The sequence below is a fragment of the Orcinus orca genome, chromosome 13, assembly GCF_937001465.1.
Source record: "Orcinus orca chromosome 13, mOrcOrc1.1, whole genome shotgun sequence".
NCBI lineage: Eukaryota > Metazoa > Chordata > Mammalia > Artiodactyla > Delphinidae > Orcinus > Orcinus orca.
This window is the reverse complement of record NC_064571.1, coordinates 7,266,068-7,292,721: the sequence shown is the minus strand read 5'-3', so window position 1 is coordinate 7,292,721 and position 26,654 is coordinate 7,266,068. Positions and strand designations below refer to the sequence as shown.

The 26,654-nt window shown below is 37.5% G+C and overlaps 1 protein-coding gene across 8 annotated transcripts in view; it reads right to left on the bottom strand.

The window, feature by feature from the left end:
- REV1 (REV1 DNA directed polymerase) overlaps positions 1 to 26,654 on the bottom strand; it is an 84,253-nt gene that overhangs the window by 22,595 nt on the left and 35,004 nt on the right. For 5 of the 8 annotated variants that reach the window (XR_004475639.2, XM_033401797.2, XM_049696204.1 and 2 more), the window contains 6 exons: positions 23,454 to 23,622; positions 16,428 to 16,580; positions 12,985 to 13,688; positions 10,722 to 10,829; positions 9,120 to 9,236; positions 4,560 to 4,668 (listed from right to left, as the gene is read on the bottom strand). Coding sequence is in view for 7 of the 8 variants with exons in the window: in XM_033401797.2 (XP_033257688.1) it covers positions 4,560 to 4,668; positions 9,120 to 9,236; positions 10,722 to 10,829; positions 12,985 to 13,688; positions 16,428 to 16,580; positions 23,454 to 23,622 (1,360 nt within the window). In the remaining variant the exon portion in view is untranslated. Of the gene's footprint in view, positions 1 to 4,559; positions 4,669 to 6,456; positions 6,610 to 9,119; positions 9,237 to 10,721; positions 10,830 to 12,984; positions 13,689 to 16,427; positions 16,581 to 23,453; positions 23,623 to 26,654 lie in introns of those variants that run through there. The other 3 variants (XM_033401799.2, XM_033401802.2, XM_033401801.2) reach the window with 3 other exon arrangements.

Below are 26,654 nucleotides of genomic sequence, written 5' to 3'. Positions count from 1 at the left end.
ACAGCATTGGACATGGTGGGACATCACTCTGGGCAGGGGCCAGGGTTCCAGAACTTTGAGGGACCTAATTGAAAATGGTAAATTTCAAATCTTTTGCGTGTCTCCACGCCCCACTTACCTGTGGTAATTTGGAGCATTCAGCACAAAACTGTAATCATGGAATTATACATAATGAGTACAATTCCATGTTACTACTATGCAATGAATCGAAAAAAAATCTTACAGTAAAAACACAAGCAGATAATAATAAGCAATGCTTCCCCAGATTACATACCCATAGGTGTAAATACATCAAATGGTTACTTTATACATCCACCCAATAAATATTTACTCAGTGCTCACTTAGTACGGAGGTGTGCCCTGTGGCACAGAGGCCTGTGGCGCCTGCCCATCCCAGACCACCAGAGAGCCAAGAAGGAAAAGACTCCGCCAAGCCATTCAGATGAAAGAAATGCAAAATGACATGCATTTTTAATGTATATAAAAACAATAATAGATCATCAGACTGCAAAGCCCAGAGTAGATGAGAAATATCTAATAAGAGGGAAAAATGACAGTAAAGGAAGAGATGATTAACAAATCATGGTGAAGAAAACAATGCTTTCATTCATCTAACAAAAATTTATGTCTCGGGCACTATGTGAATAAAGCGTATCCCATGACATCCACGAGGATGACCTGCACTGGCCTAGGAGAGGACAGATTCAAGGTGACGGACCTGGTTCATAAGGCAGGGAAGTGTGTGCAAAGGAGTTCACAAGTCTGCAGAGAAGTGCATAAACAAGCTGAAACGTTCCAGTAATGCTAGATACATAGCTTCAGCATGTAAAAAAGCTAAACTTACAAATTAAAGGTAATTATTCATTTTTAAAGGAATGTCTTACATAATTCCTGTAAGCACAATACTCTTATATTTACAATAAGTTCATTTTCAAAGTTTTCACTTACACAAAAAATTTCAGGGACATATTACTTAGAAAAATGTAATACATCAACTTATGTACTCATGCATACCTACATCTCATGGAGAAATGTTTAGGGATCACTAGACACTGTAAGGGAGTTATGAACAAAAAAAGGGTAAACCTCAGAGGCTTCCCGTAACTAAGGGAAGCAAAAGACCTTGAGTTGGTGGTTGGAAAATTAGACTTGTTTCATATAAAATAAATGAGTAGGAATTCCCTGGCGGTCCAGTGGTTAGGACTCATCACTCTCACTGCCAAGGGCCCGGGTTCAATCCCTGGTTGGGGAACTAAGATCCCACAAGCCATGCGGCACAGCCAAAAAAATAAAATAAGATAAATAAATAAAATAAAATAAGATAAATGAGTAAAGACAATTACAAAACAGCTTGAAATAACTTCACTACAGTGACATTTATTCCTCTCAAATGAAGTCCCAGGCAGCAAAGACTACCAGTACTTCATAAGCTGCAGAAACAGTTTACTCCCAGGTTTAAAGTGAAGGCAGCACACTCCTTCTTCCACGTGCTGTATGCTCAAGACAACGGTATTTGGTGTTGCATTAGATAATATTAAAAAAAAGTAACCAGTAAATCACTGTCACTGTCAATTCAATATACCGAAGGACATCCATACCAATTAAGGACTGTAAAGTGTCCTTACAAAAGCACGTGAAAACAGAGGTTTAGAAATGATTTGCTCTTAAAAGTTTATGATTCTAGGATATTTGTGTATCATTACCTATCTGTCTACATTATTCACCTTCTAACTTACTATGTATAAAGCTAGTTCTCTATGGTAAGTATGAGTACATATTCCGACCTACATATACACATTCTACCTTCCTATGACTTCTACCGTCTCATGTTCACGTTCCATCCTCTGCTGACCCCGTTATTATAAAGTCTATGTCTACTGAAAACTCACCAGTGCCTAAAGCTGGGATGACCACGCCCACAACACAGTCCCCACGCCAAGCCCAGAAACATGTCTCCGATCCAACTGTGAATATACTTATTTAAAAAAAAAACTTCTCACTTAAGGAAAATATAACTATTAGATAGCCACACACACACAAAAGGGTATTCAAGAGACCTTCATCAGGAATAGCCTTCTAGAAAATGAAAAATTACAATTAAAGGACAAAAACCCCATTGCTGTGGGTTTCATGTTTTTCTTCGCCAACTAAAACAAATTCATTTTCATCACTTTCTGCATCTCCTTAAAATAAACATGTGCCCTCTAAGCAACACTCAAATGGCTTGCTACACAGCATTTGGCCCTCATATATCGTCACCCCAATTATTCTGTGACACATTCAGCCTGACAATCGCCATCTGTGGTACAATACAAAGGCACCATCCAAACACCAACAGAGGCCCGAGCCCAGACATATCTGTGGCTACTGGACTTGAAAGCCACCAGGAGTTGGCAGTGCTTCTAACTTTGAGGTGGCCTTGGTGCTCACTCTCCAGCCAGCGTCCAACCTGGGCCGCTGGGAGAGAAGGGAGATCCTGCAGAGGCAGTATGGAAAGGCGGCGCTTCCGTTTCACCAACAGCAAAATCCAAAGACTGAGCATGTGTTTCTGGGTTTCATCACACCCTCCAGATACAGGACACGATGCCAGTCATCATAAGCGCATTGCCTGTAACTCAGCAGGGGGAAAAGACCAGCCTACGGAGCACAGCATACAATCAGCTCTAAACCGCCTGTGCTAATAAAAACATAATAATGCAAAATGTATTTAGATCTGACGTATCTCTTTCATTAAAGTAAGGTTCAATTCCTTGGCTACATTAACAACTAACAATGAAAAAGATTAAAACATAATTCTATCAATGAGAAAGGCGAAGTTAGTTCAGGAGTAAAAGTCTGACAAGTCATAAACAGAAAATAATTTAAAATATTTTATGGACTTCCCTGGTGGCGCAGTGGTTAAGAATCCGCCTGCTAATGCAGGGGACAAGGGTTCGAGGCCTGGTCCGGGAAGATCCCACATGCCACGGAGCAACTAAGCCCGTGCGCCACAACTACTGAGCCTGTACTCCAGAGCCCACAAGCCACACTACTGAGCCCGTGTGCCACAACTACTGAATTCAGCCCACGCGCCTAGAGCCTGCGCTCTGCAACAAGAGAAGCCACTGCAATGAGAAGCCCGTGCACCACAACGAAGAGTAGCCCCCGCTTGCCGCCACTAGAGAAAGCCTGCACACAGCAACAAAGACCCAACACAGCCAAAAATAAATAAATAAATTTATATAAAAAAATTTTTAATAATTATGCATGTCTGAATATAATCCTTTTTTCTTAAATATCCTTTTTATAAAATAATTGGCAAGATTTAAGCCAACTGCTCTGGATAGATGATGTTGTGTTGAGATACTTTTTGTTCAGACTGGACTTGCTTGAATAACCCCAACTTTAAATCAAGACTGAAAAATGTTATATATATCAAGTCGTTGTATGCAGTTAGGGTTACATGTCAATTGTAACTCAATTTTTTAAAAGTATGAATGACTAAGCCATAAAGACACTATCTAAAAAAAAAAAGGCTGAAAAATGTAGCTGATGTGACTTGACTCTGTTTCTATAATTAGTAAATACTTTAACACTTGCCAACAATGTGTAAATAAATGCTTGCTGTGCTATAAAGGTAAAAATGTTTGTGTTCAGTTATAAAGAAAGAAAAAATAAAGAATACTCTTTTAAATTAATCACTTCAGGGGGCTTCCCTGGTGGCGCAGTGGTTGAAAGTCCGCCTGCCGATGCAGGGGACACAGGTTCGTGCCCTGGTCCGGGAAGAGCCCACATGCCGCAGAGCGGCTGGGCCTGTGAGCCATGGCCACTGAGCCTGCACGTCCGGAGCCTGTGCTCCGCAACGGGAGAGGCCGCAACAGTGAGAGGCCCGCGTACCGCAAAAAAAAAAAAAAATTAATCACTTCATTATTACTCCATTTTTACAACTATAATAATCGATTTTTAAAAAACAATTTTTTTAAAGTATGAGGAACATATGATACATATGTCTGTTTTTTTAGTACTGAAACAGCTGGTTGTAATTAGGATTAGTGCTAACAGGTTGACAACTGCAACTTTAAGTGAGGAGATGATTAGTTATGCCATTATGGAACTGTTTAGTTATAACTTAACAGGCAATCAAGTTTTAACATAAGTTAAAAAAAAAAATACTATTAGGATGTTTAAATAACAAGGGATCCTGGTGCTAAAAGGGAACGATCAGAGTAGATGACATTAAGGCCCTCCCCTATTCAAGAATATCTAATTCTTTAATTCTATACTTCAAGAGACAATGGTTTAAAAAACAACAATGTCCAGCTTCTTTTGGTTTCCACCATAGGACCCACTGGTTCATCAGGACACTAAGGTATTTATTTGAAGTTATCTAGCATTTGTGAAGGGAAAGAAAAGGAAACTGAAGGGATTAAGGCTAGAAAGATTTCTTTCCATAACATGTTTCTAACATTTAAGTCATAGGCTTGACCAGCATGTCTAAATCCACTTCAAAAGATTATATAAAAATGATTAAGTAAATTAATTATTCATTAAGTATTACAACACCCTTAATTTCTACATACCTGGCTTCATAACTACAAGATGCGATTTCAGCCTTTGACAAAACAGAATCAATTCCATTTGTTTGTGCGGAATCTTGATTCTCCCACATTGATGAATCTGGTATTTCTGCTTTAAAAATAAAATTTAATGATTGTGTGTTAAAAACTGATTTTCCTTAACTTTCATTCAAGAAATTTGTTTACCAGTCCTTTCATATATAAATGTTCAATAAATTCCAAATATAGTTATCTCCATTGACATTTATCCCCTTATTTAATAAAAGAAAATCTATAACTCTAAAATGGTTTGCTTCCAGTACATTCTTCACCTGCAGTCAGACATAAACTTATAATAAATCGAAAGAGTTCTGTTTTAACAATAGTTTTAAAAACCATATACCAAAAGATAAGTATAAAATATCCCTTTAAGTCTGTTGAGACAGACAAGGATGAAAAAAGTGATCAGGAAGATAAACCCCCTCCTACAGCCTCAAAAGGATGACACAGCTCTCTGGAATGGGAAGCAGTTAGTGGGAAATACAGTAAATTTCTCTGAATGTTCTTGCTGTTTCTTAAAAACTATCTGCAAAATTTAAATCTAATTAACAACATTTTCAACAAACATCAAATTCCTTCCTACAAGTCATTTGATCAAAAAATAATTTAAAAGGTCATATACCATAAGAAGTTCCATCCTAAATCTAAGCTTTTTCTTTTGAACACACATCACGTAAAAGAGCTTCACAGTATTATCCCATATCCCCCCTTTCAGGAAATTCTACTTTTGGCTTAACAATGCATGTGCGATTAAAAACATTCAAGTGAGATGAGACTATCACTTGCTCTACAGACTACAACTCTAGCCTAAAGAGTAGAGCTCACAAATAAGTCTTAATATCCAAACCAAACTGACAGATTCACGCAAGAATATTAAGGCACTCAGTCTAGAAAGCCTACTGACCGCACGTCACGTGACATCACTAGCCAGTGAGAAACAGATGAAAACACAACTTCAGCTATGTCTCTTGGGATACTACTGAGTTCCAAGAAGAATATGCTTTAAAAACATCAATTCTCAGTCATAATTCTACTATTCTGAACAAACAATCAGTAAAATAAGACTACGACAGGACTTCAGCTAATTCTAGACAAATCTATTTAGAGCACAGTGTAACAACACGTAACTAATAAACCCAGTATTTATCTATTTATTTCAGAGACATAATGTTCCACAAAAAAATCAGCCAAGTAAAGCACCAGCAGGTAAACACGGCAGGGTGTCCGGCTCTACGAGCTGTAACAACTCTTCCTGGTCTGACCTCAGTAATCACCAGCTTTCACCCAACTAGGAAACCCACACGAGCAATTCTGGATTCTGGCACCCATGCATACGAAGTGTAAGTGCGAATCAAACTCTGAGGATTGGCATGTTAATGGGGTCAAATTCCACTTGCGTCCAAAATAAAATCAGCAGAGTGTACAATCTGAGCCATGATTTCTGATACACTGTGACTAACAGAAGCTGTCCCAGGACAAATTAAAGACAGAACACAGAGCAGACAGCCCAGTGTTCTGAAGGGTTTTGGAAGGCTAAATATCCCATTACTCTAAGCTGAAAATCTGTGAGAATTTTGGGGCTGTCAGTATCACAGTTCAACAGGGGCTGCTACTAAACCGAAAAAGAAGAGCTGAAGCCTGAACGGCCACAACCAGCTGCCTTTCAAAGGTGCACCCGTGAGTTATGCCTTGTGAGTTATGGGGAGTCAGGTGACTTACATTCGAAGGGCTAAACAACCTAAGAACTTGTTTTGAAAATCACGGAAAAGTCATGCTTGTGGTGAGAACAGTGTCTGTGGTCCCTGCTCCCAACGCCCTGCCTGGGGTGGCACCTCGCGTTCTCTCCTCTGGGCGGGCTGACCTGGTCCACAGCGCGGCAGGGTGCGTGGTCCCTCCACGAGCGGAGTGAGTTGCTTCATGGGAGATTCAGGGAAATGCAGGGACACACTGTCCTCACTGGAGGGCAAAGTAGAGAACTGCTCATCAAAACTCGACAAACTAGACGGGCACATGGAGAATGTGGAGGAACGGTTGGAGAAATCAGAGGCCAGGACCCAAGTCTGTGAAAAAGAAATCGCTGAGAATAAATCTATGACTAACACGATTTTAAAAACTGTTGTTCTTTAGACTGAACACTGAAGTTGTTGAAGGGATAGGAGACGTCTGCATTCTGGAATTCAGGAAGGGAGAAAAGGCCCCAACCATGAAATTCTGAGTATAAATGGATTCCAAATTCAAGATCGTCAATGAGAAGGCTCGCTGCTAAGCACTGCTCAGGAAGCGGCTGCCAAAGAAGCCAGGGATGGAGAGCCCTGGTTACGTCAGTCCGATTAGACAAAGAATCTCTGAATATGACAGGTAAGAAACTAAGTTGCGATAAAGGGCTCAAGATGCTATTTGTTCTAATACTTTGCCTAGACATACAATCCAAAACATCCGAACTGAATTTTTTTTAAAAGCTACTTTACAGAAGGCAAAGATTCTAATTCCTAAACTGCTCCTCAATATTTTAAAATTTGGTGTCATATCTAATAATAGGAGCCAGAGAAAGAAAGATCAGAGAATAACAAGGAAAGAGGAACAAAAGCATGGAAAAAACAAGTTCCAAGTATAAGCCTAGCTGCAACCAAACTCTGTAACAGAGGACAATCTATTCATGTTATATGTAGCAAATATTTTGGTAAGATCCTAATGGGTCAAAAGGCTTAGGACGTACATAAAAGTGAATGATATCAAGTTAAAGAGAGAGTATAAAATACAAAGTATCATATTCATTTTTTCTAGTGATAGGAAAATCTATTTTTGACAGTTTTCAATGGCAAGTGAAATTTCAATACTTCTCCTAATATATACCTTCTGGTTTACCACTCACACTTAGAGGCAGAGGGAATGTGAGTTATAAAAGGTCATTACAATGTTATGAAAACCCAGTGGCTACACTGATGAACACAATTAAGTAACCAATGCCAGAATTCTGTTTATAAACTGTTTATGGTCAGATCATTTGTGATGCGAGGAAAGACAGAAGAGAACCAGCTCTCTGCTGCTCTAAGGAATGTGTAGATATAGACTGTAAAGTAAGGGCACGTGTGCAAACACAAGATTCTTCCCATGGGAGGAGCTCTGAGCACCGAGTAACGAGAGATGCTATGAACGGTATACACAGGGTATTATTCTTCCCTCTTTAATGTTCATCCAATATTTTACTGAGTGCCCAATGCGTGACAAGTACTGTGCATTCCCTTAAGCTACTATTTGTTTTCCAGAATTTTAGATTTCATCTTTAAAATGATACCACACAGAAAAGACAAAAAGAAAAACCAACCTGCCCCCAAACCAAACTACTAATACTTAAGAAACTACCCATATTGTCAAATACCATAAAGTAACTAAATCTCAACAAGCTCAGTATTTCCTAACCTCAACATCTACTCACTTCACACAAAACGCTAGAATCCTAAAAATTCTCTTAAAAGATTTAATGACCGGGAAAAGCTTTAGGAAATCTGCAGAATACAGGTACACGTGAAGCATAAAGATGTATCTATAATTATTTTCCTTTGTACCTATAGCATGTAAACAGATGAACACAACCAGCAAGAGGAATGTAATCCCGAAAAGGTTCTCAGAGATGTCTACTGGCTTTCCTTTTGTCTTAATTTCATTAAGAGCATTTCTAAAATAAGCCCAAAGTTTTATAACTGAAAACTAGAGACCTGAAATAATTGGGACGAAATTTAACTGCATGCCTTCCATTCTACTGCATATCTAATTTCTGTTTCCTGATTAACATTTTTTTGAAAAACTAATTAAAAAAAATTTTGGCTTTCCAGACATTCATGAGGAAACTGATCAACGCCAAATAATTTCACTTCTAAGTAAATATTTCTCAGGGAATTTAATGAAGGCGGGGGGGGGAGAAACATGAAAATCTTAACAGCACTGTGATTAGTATAATTTATGATTTTTGTTTACTAATAGCCAAAATTTAAGAGCCAGAGAGGCAAGAAAAAAGTTTCTCATATGAAACAGGTTCAACAAAGATATGGGGAATGACTGCCGGCACTTATCTTCTCATTCCAGTAAATTAAAGCCTTACTGTTTCTCACTCCACTGGCTCATACACATCTTCGGCAACACAAACTTTAGTGCCCTTACTGGGATCCGTGACCAAACAACAAGTAATTAACTTTCAAGTGGAGAGGCTTCCACAGAACGATGTCCATGATTTTCATCCCCAATCTAAATTTATACAAAGCAAACTAATCACACCCTTTAAAACATTCTTCTCTCTCTTTCCCAGGAAAGTATCGTTATCCAATTCAACAAAGCGTAACTATTAAACCACTCATTTGTACTGCATTCGGATTTTGCTTTAAGATGTCACTGACACCCTTGAAACCCTTGACTGAAAAAGCTAATTATTTCAACTCTGCTTTTATTTCTGTAACAACAATACCAAAGCAAAATCCAGAAGTCTTCAACAGGAGCACTCTGACTTCAAAGAGGGCTCGTTATCTGTACCTGCTTTGCCTGTCAGGATTTTATTCTGGTACCATTGCCACTCCAACTGGGGGTTAGCGCCAGGGCGCAGAGGTGCCCTCCCCGTGCCTCTGTTACTTGTGACAGCCACCGGCCTGCCTGTAAGGAGAGAATAAAAGCTTAGTACAGGAACACTAACACTTAAGAAATAAGACATCTCTCTTTAGCTTTAACTTAGGCATTAATCCCTAAAAGAGCCAAAATCTTTGAAGATTATCAGTCGCTATGCAAAAGTCATCTATTGATGTTTCTCTGCACCCCCCCAAAAGTAAACTATTTATGGCAATTTTGATGCATTTATTCAACTTAAAAGCAACACTATCATAGCTTTCTATGGTTTTTGTCTGGTTTCTTACAGTAGAAAACAGGCAACTCAGATCCTAGATTCAGACTGGCAGGGTGGGGAGAGAAAGAAAAACTAACTGTATCTAGATTTTTAATATTTCTGGTATCAGAAAAGTAAGGTAACATCTAAACTAACCTTTATTTTTACAGCAAGAAAAAAAACGAATTAAATGTATATGTAGAGGAATCACAATCTGACCTACTATATAATCAAAGGTGAGAACATATAGTCCCAAGATTTTTGGTTTAGTTATAATATCTTTCATGCATCATTTCCTTATATGTGTTTGTGTTAAAAGATAACTCTAACTTTGTAAAGCAATAGCATGGATAATCCATGTGTGTGTGTGTATGTGTGTGTATATATATAGTGTATATATATACATGCATGTATTTCATTGAATGCATTTGTTGTGAGGACAAAAAAAAGCATTAAAAAGTCACTCATGGGCTAAAATCAACTCTTTACAGTCTAAACACTCCTATCGGAGCCGAAGCAGCAACTGCCCGTGATAAAAATAAAGCCCTAGTATTAACCCCGGCAGTTTCTATGCTTTCCTTAAGGGGAAAATTCACTCTCAGAAGACAGTACTAACAGCTATCTCTTTTGGACACAGAACTCTCAAAAATCGAGAATAAATATTTTCAAAAGTATTGACTAGGTCACAAATACCTAAAATTTCCATTAAAACAAAGACTGCACAGATGACAACATATTTTAGCAATATTCAATAATACAAAATTATGTAAAGCAATTATACCCCAATAAAGATGTTAAAAAAAAATAAAGTAAATAATACAAAATTACCCTACAATCAAAAAGTGGGAATGTTCCCTAGCATCAGGACAGTTAATCAAGCTATTCATTCAAGAGAAAGCATAGTGACTCAAGGTGCAAAGACATATGCTACCATAAAATCTCCATTTATTGACAACGTAATCATAAATATAGATTAAAAATATAGAAAATGCCCAAAGCAGGTCCCTATCTACATTAGTCTTAGATGTTCAGCTGAAGAGGAATATTCTTCCCTAAAGGCCTGGCCTCTACAGGGAGGAAAAAACTTTTCTAATTTCCCTCTCTTTCTTGATAATGGAGTCCGGAACATTTGGAAGTAGGAACTGATTTTGCCAAGGAAAATGAGAATAAATATTTCTTAAAGAATACTTTGTGACCCCTTAGAATAAACGTCTATAACAGTATATCAGTTTTCTTAATACATAAACGAGAATACAGACCTTTGAGATCTGGTCTATTTCGTATACCCACTGACACAAAGAAGCAATCCATATCAACATGCATTATACAGCTCTGAGGTCTGGGTGAACTCAATACTGACATAGTTCCTGGAAGGAAAAACAGAATGTTCAAACCCCAAACTAGTTTTTAATATTTTAAAAAAAATCAGGTCTGGTTAATTTTAGAAATTACATTTTTAAATGCTTACAAGCAGAATAAAGTTTTAAAAAAATACAGATTCTATAATAGATTACTTCTATCACCTCAAGAGAAATCAAATTTCAGTTTCTTTGGCTCTAGAAATAATTCAGAGATACAAATTTAGTTTCCAAACAGAATTTAAAATCAATTGTGAAGACATCATGTTTTCCTAGTCTATATTCTAACAAGTCTCCAATTAAAAGTCTGTCTAAATGCTTATCTCCAAGTTATTTCTGTGGGCTGAATGGTTTATAAAAATGTATAAAGATGTTTTCATATATTTAGTTCCACAGACCTAAGTTACTTTAGATGATTACTATTCTATGCAGTAACAACATTCCTTGGTAAGACAGCAGTAAAAACTGCTACTGTTATCGAGTGCTCTGTAAGTAGGTGTCAGGCACTGTTTTAAGAGGTTCACATGTATTAATTTATTTAAATTCTCACAACAACACTATGAGAGAAGTAAGCTTATTATCCCCATTTTGCAGATTAATAACTTGAGTCATACAGCCAGTAAGAGGCTGAGCTGGAATTCAATCCCAGGCAGTCTAATTTCAGAGCCCCATAAGCCACCACACTTGTAAAAAGTGATGATCTCATAAAGGAATTTTCCTCTGCTAGATTTAAGAACAACAGTACTGAGGTTAATCTTCATAACAGGCTTCCAAAAACTTACATTTACTCCCCAAAATGTTGAGACAACTCTATTTACCAAATTGTGAGTGTGAAAGAGTTTACCTTGTTCTCACTAGGTGCAGGGCACCGGACCTTTGTGCCTATTTTCTGCCTGTACTATCACTTGTGTGCCGACAGGAAACTGAGACTCAGAGAGGTGAACTCACATGCTCTGCATCGTAAGAGTGGCAGAGCCAGGATGTGGACTCAGGCTATTACCTAACTCCAAAGCCAGGGACTTCCTTGCTACCCTCTATATTCCCTCGAGAAATCATTTATAAAATAAACCTTAACAATTATAAGTCTGCTGTATAAAAGTATTATACACACATAATGTAAACAACTCAAAATAATGGTTTTAAAGATTCAAGTCATACAGAATGTATATACTAAATGCCTACTGAATGCTTTCATACAACATAAAAATCTCTCATCTTATTCCCATTCATATAACTGATCCGTAATAGCTCTTTGAAGCTTTCAAAATTAAACGACCTTTAGGTAACAAGGCCAAGGCATGATAAAAGGAAAATCTAATACCTATAACATTATTTTGAAATATCTCATAAATAACAAAAAGCATTTGGAATACATCAAACACAGCAAAACATAACAGAAAAAACCCACATGGAGAGGTTCTATCACATTGTGAGAGAACCATGAGCTTCTCTCTGCACCTCAGTTTCCACAGCTATAAATTAAAGGGTAATACTAGATAATCTCTGAGATCCCGCCCCAGGGGGAACCCATTTAATCCATAAAAAGCAACTAAAACCTCAAACCAGATACCAATTTATAATGACAGGCACAGAAATACAGCCTGTTATTGTTGGTTTTGTTTTTGATGACAAGAAAACTATTTAAAAAACAAAATACAATTAACCAACCTACTTATATGTGAAAATACTTAACCTCACTAAAAGCTTACCACTATACTTATAATAGCTATTATGACAAAGTTATTTAATTACTGATAAATCATTATGACGCAAGCTTTTAAAAATTAACAGTTACTCTTACCAAACCAATTCATTCTTACAGGAGTTTAAGCACTGAATATAAAATATGCTATATTTTACAGTTCAAAACTTCAACAACTGATAAGGTCTACAGGAGGAATGAATGCTCAGAATCCCAACCTCATTACTATTTAAATTACCTAAAAATGTTCACTTAGCCACACTCAAATCTAATTTTGTAGAAAATTTTTAGTAAGAAAGCTTTCTGTCATCTGTTATACTCACTGTTACTTACATAACCTGCTATGCCTAGAGACTTCCATGTTACAAGACCTTAGTATTGACGAGAATACCGGTGACAGATTAAGAACGAAATGATCAAGCATGATTGTTTCTTAAGAAAACGATTTTAGTAAGTATCTACCTGGGTCAGTTACAACAAATGCAGACCTGCCTGCTTTCATTTTTTTTAACTTTTCCCTTCCTGGAAAGATACCACTACTTTGTCTCTGCAGGGTATTGACAAACTCAGTCAATTCGCACTTCCACGTGGAAATGTGGTGCAGTCTCGAGCGAGAGTAGAAGTCCGAGATGAAGCGGCAGGGCCTGGGTGGCACAGAGGGTGCCGCCTTGCTCGGTGAAGGGACTGAAGAAGTGCTCTTTGTGCTTGAAGGCCCCTGAACAGTGGCGTGGTGAGCACCATTGACTCGAGTGTTGCTGTGCAAAGGTGACAGGGAGAAGGAATTAGTTCTGTGCGGATTCCGCAGAGCATCTGTGCTTCTGGTGCTTTGCTGGGACTGTTGCTCAGCGCAGTCTCTGAAGCCGCCGCCGCTCCTCTCGGCTGCTTCCTCCTCATGGGCAGGGTCGGGGGACAGGCTGCTGGCAACACCGCTGCCCCTGGGCACCAAGCAGTCCTGTGTCTTTAAGGCACCGTTAGAGCTATGAGTGTGTCCGTTGCAAACGGCACTGCCATCTCTGGGATGCGGAATTCCGTTCTGTTTCCTTCCTGGGAAGAAGGGCTCCGGCTCCACAAAACCCAAGTCATTATCTGCATCTTCTTCATTCCAACTGTTCACTCCATTGACTCTGACTTCATTTTCCGTCTCAATCTTCTTAATTATGTGATTTCTAGGGCAGGAAAAAAATTTGTTTAAATGAATAATGTCTGACTTTCAGGCTAAAACAATTTTCCATTTAAACGCTATCTTAGTGGTACACACTTTAATATTCCCTCCACCAAATCTGAATGATTAAGCCACAAACTTTTTTTTCATTATTGCTCTTCTAATAAAAGATAATTCTTTGCTAAACTGAAGGAGCAAGGTAACTAGGAAAATTCTAGCACATTAACAGCCTTTCAGGTTTTTGTTTTTGTTTAATTTCAGAGACTCACAGAGAAGAAAATAGAATTGGATCTTTTTCAGACTGAAGAAAAATCCAAGAAACTCTTTTCAATTATTTTTCCCACTATAAATTAACTGTAATCTGTAAGCTTTAAATACCCAGTTTGTAGCACAGTGTCTGGCATTTACTAGGTAGTCAGTAAGTATTTGCTAAATTAATACAATATGAATTAATTCCCGTAAAAATGGGTAAGAAACCTTATCTGAATTCTTACTCCTCTTTTTACTTTCAGTTTTATGTAAGGCACTGTTCAACACATTAAATCCAGTACTGCTACAATCCTGAGGCTCCTTACTTTCCCCCAGGAAATGACTGACAGACTATATTCACTAATCCATTAACAGGGTCAAACTGTTGCACAAGTAGATAAAAAGTAAAAAAAAAGGTCAATGTGTATGGTTAATTCAATAAAATTCATACCTAGAAAAATGAGGATGTTCGCCCTATTGACAAGGGAATTAGCATTTCATTTCTAAGAAAAGCATTATTTAGATGCCAGGGTGGTAGGTCCAAGGCAATCTGGACCAAGTGTCCTGATGACACGTTTATAAATGCAGTAACTATGACAAACGTTATATTAAATTCACATCCTGGCTCTTCTAGATGTCTGCTTGGTAATGCTCTGTAATAAAGACAAGATTCATCTGCATTCAAAAGAATCACCTAAGTAACAAAAACAAAAATCTGAATTACAAAGCAGTAATTCATTCTACTTAGAAAAGTCCACAGCATTAGTCCAAGTACAGTTCAGGCTCCACATGAGGGTGCCACATGCAGCACCAAGGCACAGGTGAGATTACCACGGCATTACCAGGTTTAACCTAAAGTTCCTGCTCCTAATACCAACTGGGTACATTAGTCATGACAGCCTGACTGCACAGCAAACCACGCATGAGCTGGATGCGAAACAGCACCAGCCATTCCTGGGTTGGCTCTGGCTCTGGCTGACCAACTCATGGAATCTGACAGCCAAGTCTGAGTAGGTCCTGTCCTCAAAGATGATCCCACCAGTGAAAGAGGAAAAGATGACCAACGGGAAACGATTAAGAGAGGAAGGAAGGAAAACCTTATTTGATATGTGTCAGAGAAAGTCTGGCCCTTGAGACTGAGAGCAAGGGAGCAAAAAGTCACATAAAGGAATTGCAAAGAAATTTATTAAATGCACTGAACATGCCAAAAATAAAGAACACAGAAAGCAACAAAAGTAAAGTCAGAAAAGTCTTAAATCTAGTTTTCTATGTCATAAATATTAAGGTTTTTTTACTAGCAACACATGCAACAGAAATGCACACACTGGCAGAAAACATACTGCTCATACCCATTCTTTCTGCACTACGGTGTTTCAGCCCAAATGGACATTTATAAAGTAGCTGTACTAGAAATATATCACGAGTGGATATACATTCACTAGGCAACAGCATAAATGGATCAATAATTTAAATCTAATAGGTAAATTCTTCCTAAAATCAACACAAAGAAGAATTTCAAAAAAACACACACATATGTATTTTCTTTTATTAGTGAAGAAAAAAATGAAGTTGTATATTCAGAAGCTTTTCTGATATTATTTGTACACCTTGATGGTACTAAAAAAACAAAATTAAATGTTTTAGGTAACATGAAAAACAACTGAATACACTTATAAGTGAACCTATAAGTTAAAGAACAAATGACAACAAAACTACAGAAGGTAGTGACACTGGATCATCCCAAGTTAATTAGACTCCTGGTCTTTTAGAAAAAATATTATCAAACTCCCAAAGCAAACAATTTAATAAATAAGGGGAAGGCTAATGATAATGAACCATGATAATGAACTACTACCTGATACACAAGTTAAGGCAACACACCAATTAACTGTGAAGCCAATTTACCCAGGATTACTGCAATTAAAACTTAAGTCAAAATATTTTTTAAAATCAGACACATGGAATAAAGTCTAGATTCACCTCTAACTCTATAACCTTGAGGGTCATCAACTAAATTTTAATTGATATGAAATATTTACCTATTTAGAATTGTTACTGATTTAGAATTTTTCAAAAATAACCTAAAAGTGTTAACGTTTTCATTACCTGTCTTTCTATGCAATAGCACACAGCAAAACTTTAGCTGGAGTAGTTAGTTCAGTTTTTGAGAAAGCAATAGTCTATGGCAAATTACTTGTGTCAAAAATAGTTACTGCCATGAAAACCCATGGAACATTTTACTTCTAATAATTTAAGATCCATTGGTTTAACATGGGAATCTAATGAGAGTGGAAAAGCTTTCTTGTTTACATTTTATTTATGAAACTGTCATGATAAAAATAATTTTTAGGTAAGACATGCACGCCTGTACTTCAACAGGATTAATATAGACGAATAGCCAGTTTTTATGTTTGTCTCTATCTTCAGCAGAGCAGGGGCCGTTCTCACTGCTAAAAACCAGCTGTGTAGTCTCCCCCAACCTAGACAAACTTACACCCTGTCGTTGAGCTGTTTGGTGATGCTGCTGGGACCTGGTACAGGGTCCTCAGGTTTGCACACAGGATTAAAGTTGAGACCTTTCTGCGTGGAGGACTGCTTGCTGTACAGCTGATATGGAATGTAGGACAGGAGTCGTCCAGCTTTGATGCTAAAATAAAAAAGTAACACCAATTTAAGAGTTTAATACTTGGGGAAAAGGAGCTTCACAAAAAATGAATGTTCTCAATGACAGGAATATTTCACCAACAACATGCCATCTCTTTTCCTAGTTTATTCCTTTTCCCTTTGTTTTAGTGGTCCTAATACAACCTTACTTATTACACACTTAAGAATGAGACCTTCTGCCCATGAAAAGACAGGTCTGAAATTTTAAAAACTAGTAGCCAACCATGTCATGTTGAGGAAAAGAAAATAGACTATAGAGTAGGATGAGAAAAACTTCAAGCACAGAGTTGGACTAGTCGATATTGTAATCGTCATGACTTTAATATTTAACCACAATCTTTCCCCCCTCCCAAAATTCACACAGAATCATCAAGATTTTCTCAAATCCTATCTCACATATTAAATTTTTCCAGAATAAGGGAACTGGATGAGGATTCCCAATTCCCAAGATTCATGTTAGGTCTATTAAATGTGAAAAACTGTAAAATAAAAGGACAAAATAAAGAATCTCAACTGTAAGATTAACAAATAATTTATACTATCTTATGTGTGTAAGAGTGACAGAGACAAGGCCACTTGAAGACAGAACTCTGAGAGGGCAGAAGCTATCATATATATCTATATATCGTCTTCCAAATGCTCACTATATATGCATCAAACACCACCTGTAAAAACGAGGGGAACAGCAGTATTATAATACTAGATTAACTGACACTCCCTAATGCCTATTATACTTCAGAACTAAAACTGATTCGATGAAACTGAGTTTTGCTTTCTAATAAACTGAGTTACACATATGGTTACTGTATCTTTAAAAATACCATTTTAAACTCAAATTTTAAAACAGCCAACTAATATGCTTAGGCTAACATCCAAATTTTAAAACAGGCTCCTTAAGTATCAGGAAATATTTCAAAGCACATGTGTGGCTTTAAACCTAAAATATATATTAAGAAAGCCATCCTTGAATTATTTAGAAGAAAAATAATACAGTAAAATACTTTTCTTATTATCTGACAAATCCAAGAGTTTTGACATTTTTATTTTCTCAAAGCACACTCCACAGAACTTAAAAAAAAAAAAAAGACTGAACTGGCTTAAAACAAACAAAACCAATCTAAAATATTAAGTCAACAATTGTGAATACAGAAAAACATACTGATGACATACCCTAAAAATGAAACTATACCATATTATAGACTATGTCCTTTATGTAATTATATCAATATACAATCCCACCTAAACTGCCTTCAACTTTAGGCGGAATTACTAAATATGCTAAACTACTAATTTATGACAGTTGAGAACATACTAGTGACAACACGCTTCAATTTTCATTTACCTAAATAAATTTACCATCAGGCTAAAAGTCAGTTTTATCAAGATTACAGATTACATTCAAATACTAGAATTAAAATCCTAAAATTAGACCGTCTATTAATTTACTTCATTCTTTTTAAAAAGTTTTTATTGGCGTGCAGTTGATTTACACATAATGTTGTGTTAGTTTCAGGTGTAGAGCACAGTGAATTTTACTTTATTCTTTTATCAAACTAACTTCACTTCCTTTAGCAACTGGTCTTAACTGCCTGGCTATGGACCTTTGTCTTCTTAGTTATTACCTATCTTGCCTGCTCTCCCACACTCAGAAGCAGAGGGACTTACCCCTAACGTTAGCCTTCTGCCTCCTTCATGACACACAGCACAGCTGTAACTAAGGGGTAAGTGGAGACTGAAACTGTGCTCAATATGTCAGCTGCACATCTGAAGTAAGACCAACGTGCAATGAAGCCAGGACACGCCCCATTATCATGCTGGCTTCCCCCATCCTACTGACAGCTTGCTGGGTGACCCAGACGCTACAGGTGCTCTCTAAACTGATCATACACGACTCCTAACAACAGTCACCCAGAACTTAAGGCTTACATAACTAAGTCCGTGGAGACTGATATAAAATAAGAGCCAATTTAAATACTGCAGTCTCTAATCAGACATCCTCAGAGATGCTCAGTAAAAGAAACTAAAGCCCAGTGCACTATAGTAACGTTAGACAAGAAATTCTTTTAATTTCAAGCCCAAACCACTATACATCTGTGTACATTCTTAATTATCCCTGCTTATCCATTTATCCATCTACAGATATATGGAGAGAAACATTATCTGATGGTATATTTTTAAAAGATCTTCTTTTACAAAGTCTCTCAGGGATTCATTTCTAACGTTTTCTAATTTCACTGTTTATCCTAAGCACAAAGGAGCTGTATTCTATATTTTCTACCATTCTTCTTACAAAAAAAAAAAACAAACAAACAGAGCCAAACATCAAAACCCATATTTCAAAACCAAATGGAGCTTCACTTTACCAAAATATATTACTACATGGTTTCTTTATATACTGAGCTTTCTTCCCACGTACACTGAAAGTAGATTCTGATATATATGAAAGAGCTTACATTCTATACAATGTATCAGGCACATACTCATTGCATGTGAGATATTCACTTCCTTTAAGGAGTTGTAACTCTTGGTTTGTCCTATAGCCCCAGTAAAGTTATCTACAGCAGAACTTTGTTCTTTAAATCATTTCCTATTTCCTATGCTGAAAATGAATTTACACGGCCAGTTATAACCAGAGTCTGGGAGATTTTACAAAAATTAAGATACAAGAAAAGTCACTAAATTTCTATTCCAAACTTTTTATTGTAACTGTAGCAATAGCATCTTCTTTAGATGAAGTAATTCTGCACATCAAATGTTTGTATGGTTCCAGTCAACATCCCAGTCGTTCTCTATTAGAAAAACCATATCTGACACTGTATACCCATCTGCCCATCCATTCACGCATCTATCCTTCTTCCTCATTCAAAAGTGGATTTAAGGCAAGAAAGGATCTACTTATGTGCTAAGGACAAACTGAGCTGTTTTTGCCTATTATTCTACCATTAAGCAAACATTATTCTTTATGCATTCAAAATTAAAATTCGCTTTGCCACCACCTCTCCCATTACCCAAACTTTCCAACCACTCACCAAGATCCCACAAGCTCAGAAAAGGAAATAACAGCTATGAACATATGTATATAACTTTTTGCTCTTTATCCTTCAGGGTCCAGATTGCTTTTTAATTTTTACTACAGATACTGAGAGAGTTAAGCTATTCATATTCATTCTTTAGCTCCTGAAGACCAAGACTCTATTTTCTAATAAATATTACCTACAACAAGTCATGGGGTGGCGGGGAGACTGAAATGTGTACTGGTTAATTGGCCAAGTAAAAATAATTTGAGAATTCTTTAGTACTGTGAGAGAAAAAAGTAAACGACTCAAGATTAATTTTTTTTAAGTCAAATCTATACCAGAAACTAGAATCACACACATTTTCTACGAAGAATAAACTGAGGCAAGACACACAAAAAAATAAGGGGAATGAAAAAAATCATGAGATAAAATTGCAACCAACTTTTGAGTTGAGTAAGCACTAATATTGACACTGAGTGTAATTAGAAACAAAGTTTCAGTCCATAGGAAGTATGAGATCTTCAGAGCATCACGAGTGTGTGACAAACGTGCTAACGTTACAGGTGGGAGCTTAGAAAGAAAGGACACACTCACTGGGAGCCAGTCACCCCCCACGAGAAGAACCGAGTTGGCGACAACTGGACCCTCTCATCTCACAGCAGAGCCCGTGAGAATCCAACCAGAGGAGGCAGGTTCCCACGCCACCGAAGACTCAACACAAAATGAACAACGAGAACAAAATGGACTCGGAATAACTTAGGACCATGTTTTCAGCTGTGCTCGGGCCCGATGAGGCAGTGAGGTGAACCACAGCAGCTTCCGTAACTACGTCACACTTCAAATTTCAGTGTAAAATTGTCTGAAGAAAAGGATTAAGAGAAAAATTTGAAAATCACTAACTTATACTATACTGTACTATATACAAACATAAGATTTACAAAGCAAGGCCTTCAGTAACAATCTCAGACCTTAAACTAACGCACACAGGCTTCTCATTAAAGGACTCCCCTGCCTCTCAGAAGTCATGACCCCATAATCATGCCTATATTAACTCAGGTTTAATGGCACCTACACAGACACCAGGGAATTCTAATCAAAGCAAAGTAATCATCCTGCACACTTATAAGTGGTAGTCACTTTTCAAACTGCTCAAACTAAAAACAGGAAAACTAATTATAGAAGAGAATATCATGTATGATCCATTAAACGGCTAATATAATGTTCAAATTTTTAAGTATAATAAAATCTCATTAAAACACTGCTGAGAAGGAGAAAAGATGAAGACGACTGGGATTAGAGTGTGAAAGAAAACAGCACTGTGATTTAACGTGGAGGAGCCCATGCTTATGACATCGTAGACACTGGGCATTTATTTCATGTATTAGGGTACAGCCCAGACTGAACCATTTCCACATGGGTCAACTCACCTATAACAATTTAATTAAATGGCAAAGAGCAGACCCAAATACGAGTCAGAAAATCTGGGTTCTGAATTCTTGGGCAAATCAGTTAACCGTATTAGCCCTGCCTTCTCATATACAACATAAAGCAAATAAGCCACATAACCATGATTCCAAAGTCACTTCAGGGGCTTCCCTGGTGGCACAGTGGTTGAGAGTCCGCCTGCTGATGCAGGGGACGTGGGTTCGTGCCCCGGTCCGGGAAGATCCCACATGCTGCAGAGCGGCTGGGCCCGTAAGCCATGGCCGCTGAGCTTGCGCGTCCGGAGCCTGTGCTCCGCAATGGGAGAGGCCACAAGGGTGAGAGGCCCGCGTACCGCCAAAAAAAAAAAAAAAAAAAAAAGTAAAGAAAAAAACGAAGTCACTTCAGTTATTTAAAAACAGATAATTAAGCCTGACTTCAAACTAAAATAAAATCCATTAAGGTGTATTTTATAACTTGTAACTGTCTCAGGTGCATTTTTTATTGTATTATCTCTCTAGCAGCATTCAGCACAAGAAAGAAGAGCAGGTATAAAGCAAGAGCTGTAATGAAGACCACCATTTTCTAAGCAAGTCAAGTCCCACCCAGCAAGAGCTCTTTTCACCACCGCTTTCCTTACCCATGGATCTCCCCCACCCCCTCCAAAGCCAAAGTAATATCCCCAGATCAAAATCCTTGCCCCGGCACAATGAAAGGATTGTCTTTAAGTGACAACACACAGTTACACTCTGGAATGATACTAACTTCTTATACTGAAAACTTCACAATTTACTTTTAAGAAGACACACAGCTAAAAGCTAGGTTCATTAATCCTATATAATGAATGGACAGTGGCTGGGTCCTGGGAACATAGCACAAAGATGTTCTAGGGATGGACCTTCAACTTAATCTGCCAAGGCTTAAAAAAACCCTAATCTATAAGAATATTTGGCTTTCCGGAAGACAAATGCACTTTGACCTTTTGGAATTTATTTTCTGATACTCGGTGATGCTTATGGAATAAAAATAAAATAACAACAGTAGCTTCTTACATCTTATGCCTCTACAACGCACAAGGCATTGTGCTAGGTAGTTTGCACAAATTATTCCTAGTTGTCACATAACCATAGCGGGTAGACAGCAGCCTTCTTTTACAAATGAGGAAACACGGTTCAGAATGGCTGCGTAACTATTCCCATTACACAAGATCACAGGGACCCTGAATTGCTGAGTTGGGATGTGAACCCAGGTATGTCTCCAGAGCTCAAGCACAGCCTTTCCACTATAATACACTGCCTCTCACGAATCTATGCTGCTATATCTGCTATACAGAGGAACAGAACAGTTCTATTTAATTATCCTTTTAAAAAATTTTTGGTCGTGCCACGTGGCATGTGGGTTCTTAGTTTCCCAACCAGGGATCGGAACCACACTCCCTGCACTGGGAGCATGGAATCTTAACCACTGGACCGCCAGGGAAGTCCCGAAACCTAACAATTCGAAATCTACTGAATAAATTAATGGAAGGTGTCAGAATTAATGAAATATAGGATAAGAAAAAAGCTCGGCAGTTGACTTAAAAAAACATAATTTCTAAGTTTGTTTCATCAACACTCCATTATACAGTCTGACCATTCTCTCATATACTGATTACAATCTATTCATAAAATTATGATTTAAACACTTTCACTTTTAACTTTCATAAATCTAGCAATCACTCATATGTATTATATATGAATCACTCAAGTTCTGGCTCATCACCAAGGTTCCAGATGACATGTTTAACCTTAGGAAGTTAGTATGAATGGCCAGCACTGATTTACAACACGCCAATTCCAAACCAACAGCCAAGGAGCCACACTAACTGAAAAACAGGTACTAATAATACTGCAAACTGCCACCCACTCCTAGTGTTCCGGGTGCACGTTATCCTGATCTTCCTTCTTCCCCCACAGCATGTACTGACTTTTAACATACGACATAAATTTACTTATATACTGTTTATTATCTGTTTCCCCTTATAAAATGTAAGCTCCAAGAGGTAGGGGAGGGACTCTGTTTTGCTCACTGATGTATTTCCCAAGTACACAGAACACTGCCTCCTCGTAACAGGTGCACAAATATTTGCTGAGTGAACAGCATGCTTTGTCAACCCCTCCCATCGCTGCTTCCTGCCGCTCACTTGAGTCATCTCCCTTAATTCCTGGGAGCTGACGTTGCAAGAACACTAACATCAAACCCCAGGCCACCTGAATCATCACGCGAGGCTAAGGAGCACAGTGGTGTTTCTTAAGACATGGATTACTCTCCACCCTTAAGAGGCAATACAAGAGGCAATACAAGTTAGATAAGGGTTTATAACAGAAAAAGTATTACAATTTTTAAAACTCATTAATTTAATTAAAAATTAAACTTACCTTTCCACAATCCATTCTGGTCTAATTACTTTTTCTCCCTTTAACTCTTTAATTTTGGCATTAGGAAGATTTGTGGCAATGATGTGTGTTGTTTTGGATCTGGAATAATACACATGATATTGGCCTCCATGCAACATCATTAGCTTTCTCAATTCCTCAGCAGATGGATCTGTAAAATTAATAATAAAACATGTTAAAAGTTTTACATGAAGAAAGTAGAGCCCTAGCTGAACAATCCCTTAAACAGGATGATTTAAAGAACGTATCACTGGTACACCTTCTCCTTGGCTGTGTTGCCAGTAAGCAAAGTTGGGAGGAAAATCACGAAGTGATAGAGCTATTTTGCCTTAGCACATCCGACTCTCCTGGCTGCTAAAGGCACAGTCAACCAACACAAAAACATCTACTGCCAAGCAATGCCCAGAAAAGCAGATAGGCACCTCGAGTAATGAATTAAATACTGATAATAGAGCAAATATTTAAAAAATTTCAACCACATTTAGCTATATTGACCTTGACATTTTTATCTTATGTTTAAAAATACTTACTATGAGCACACTTACTGTAGAGCTTATTAGACTTTACTCCTGTGAAGCTTAATAACTTAAACTTTTATTTAAAAAATATAAGGGCTTCCCTGGTGGCACAGTTATTAAGAATCTGCCTGCCAATGCAGGGGACACGGGTTCGAGCCCTGGTCTGGGAAGATCCCACATGCCGCGGAGCAACTACGCCCGTACGCCACAACTACTGAGCCTGCGCTCTAGAGCCCGCGAGCCACAACTACTGAGCCCGCGTGCCACAACTACTGAAGCCCACACACCTAGAGCCCGTGCTCCACACAAGAGAAGCCACCGCAATGAGAAGCCCACACATCGCAATGAAGAGTAGCCCCCTCTCGCTGCAACCAGAGAAAGCCCGCATGCAGCAACAAAGACCCAACACAGCCATAAATAAACAAACAAACAAATAAATAAATAAATGTTTCTTTCAAAATGTGTAAAAAGATGATTGGCTTAAAAAAATTTTTTTAATAAATAAAATAAAAAATATAAGAAAAGTTAAAAAAATTTTACTCCGTTTCCTAATACGAACTTGTATCAAAGCCAAAAAATAAAGTTAACCAAAACAAAATAAGAATTGCAGACCAAGAAGCACTGTTTTTTCCCCCAATTTTGTTTCAGATTATTTTATTCTTAATAAAATTATAGAAAAATATCTTAAACAAGAATCAATGTGGTTTATGCTTTCCCATAAAAAAATGTCTGACTCACTAAAGTTATGTTATGACAGGCATTACTAGTATCACATGAAACTAATTATTTTCAATAGCTTCTCTATTTCTTTCACCTATTAATCTAAGGGAAACTCTGTACCACACTTCTCCTAGCAACAGCTGTACCTGGGGGTGAGGCTGGGGGTGGCCTCCACAGGAGGCTTGTGTATCTACTTTGTTATTCAAGCAACAGATTTTCTTTAAACACAAATTATACAGGTCCAAGTATTTAAATAAGTACTTTTATTATAATAACTATCTAATTCAGTGAGTTTTGGTCTTTAGAAGAAGAAATATGTCCCTCTATACCGATTTTGGTAAGAGTTTTTAATCATGAACAGATGTTGAATTTTATCGGACGCTTTTTCTGCATCTATTGAGATGCTCACGTGGTTTTTGACTTTTCTTTTGTTAATGGGGTGTATCACACTGACTGATTTGTGTATGGTGAGCCATCCTTGTGACGCTGTGATGAATCCAACTTGGTCATGGTATATGATCTGTTGTGTTGTTGGATTCGGTCTGCTAATATTTTGTTGAGAATTTTTGCATCTATATTCATTAAAGACATTGGCCTGTAGTTTTCATTTCTCCAAAGAAGACATAGAGATGGCCAACAGGCACATGAAAAGATGCTCATCATCACTAATTATTAGAGAAATTAAAATCAAAACTACCATGAGGTACCACCTCACACCAGTCAGAATGGACATCGTCAGAAAATCTACAAACAATAAATGTTGGAGAGGATGTGGAGAAAAGAGAACCCTCTTACACTGCTGGTGGGAATGTAAACTGGTGTAGCCGCTACGGAGAACAGTATGGAGGTTCCTCAAAAAACTAAACATAGAGTTGCCATATGATCCAGCAATCCCACTCCTGGGCATATACCCAGACAAAACTAGAATTCAAAAAGATACATGCACCCCTATGTTCACAGCAGCACTATTTACAAAGCCAAGACATGGAAACAACCTAAATCTCCATCAACAGAGGAATGGATAAAGAGATGTGGTACACACACACACACACACACACACACACACACACACACACACACACACACAGAGGAATATTACTCAGCCATAAAAAAGAACAAAATAATGCCATCTGCAGCAGCATGGATGGACCCAGAGATTGTCATACTAAGCAAAGTAAATCAGAAAGAGAAAGATAAATATAATATCACTTTATGTGGAATTTAAAACACAACACAAATGAACACATCTTAAAAACAGGAACAAACTCACAGACACAGAGAACAGACTTGTTGTTGCCAAGGGGGAGGGGGGTTGGGGAAGGAAAGATTGGGAGCTTGCAATTGCAAACCAGTATATATAGGATGAATAAACAACAAGGTCCTACTATATAGCACAAGAAACTGTATTCAATATGCTGTGATAAACCAAAATGGAAAAGAATATATATAACTGAGTCACTTTGCTGTATAGGAAAAATTAAAACAACATTGTAAATCAACTATACTTCAATAAAATATATTTACAAAACGAAGAAGCAAGCAAGCTAACAAAGCACATACAGACATGCCAGGTTTGATTACTTCTTGTTAAATGCTTACAGCGTAGAATCCATCTGTTGTTACTGACTGCACCTACTGGAGATGCTCAGTAAAAATACGTTAACCACATATGCAAGCCACATATATAAGTTTTTCTAATTGCCTCATTAAAAATAGTAAAAAAATAATTTTAATGTTTTTATTTAACTCAATAAGTCCAAAATATTACCATTTCAGCATGTAATCAATATATAAAATTGGGATATCTCACACTCTTTTTCTCATACTAAGTCTCCAGAATACAGTATATATTTTGTATTTACAACACACCTCTATTTAGACTAGTCATATTTCAAATGCTTATTAACACACATGGCTAGTGGCTACCAAATTGGATAGCGCACTG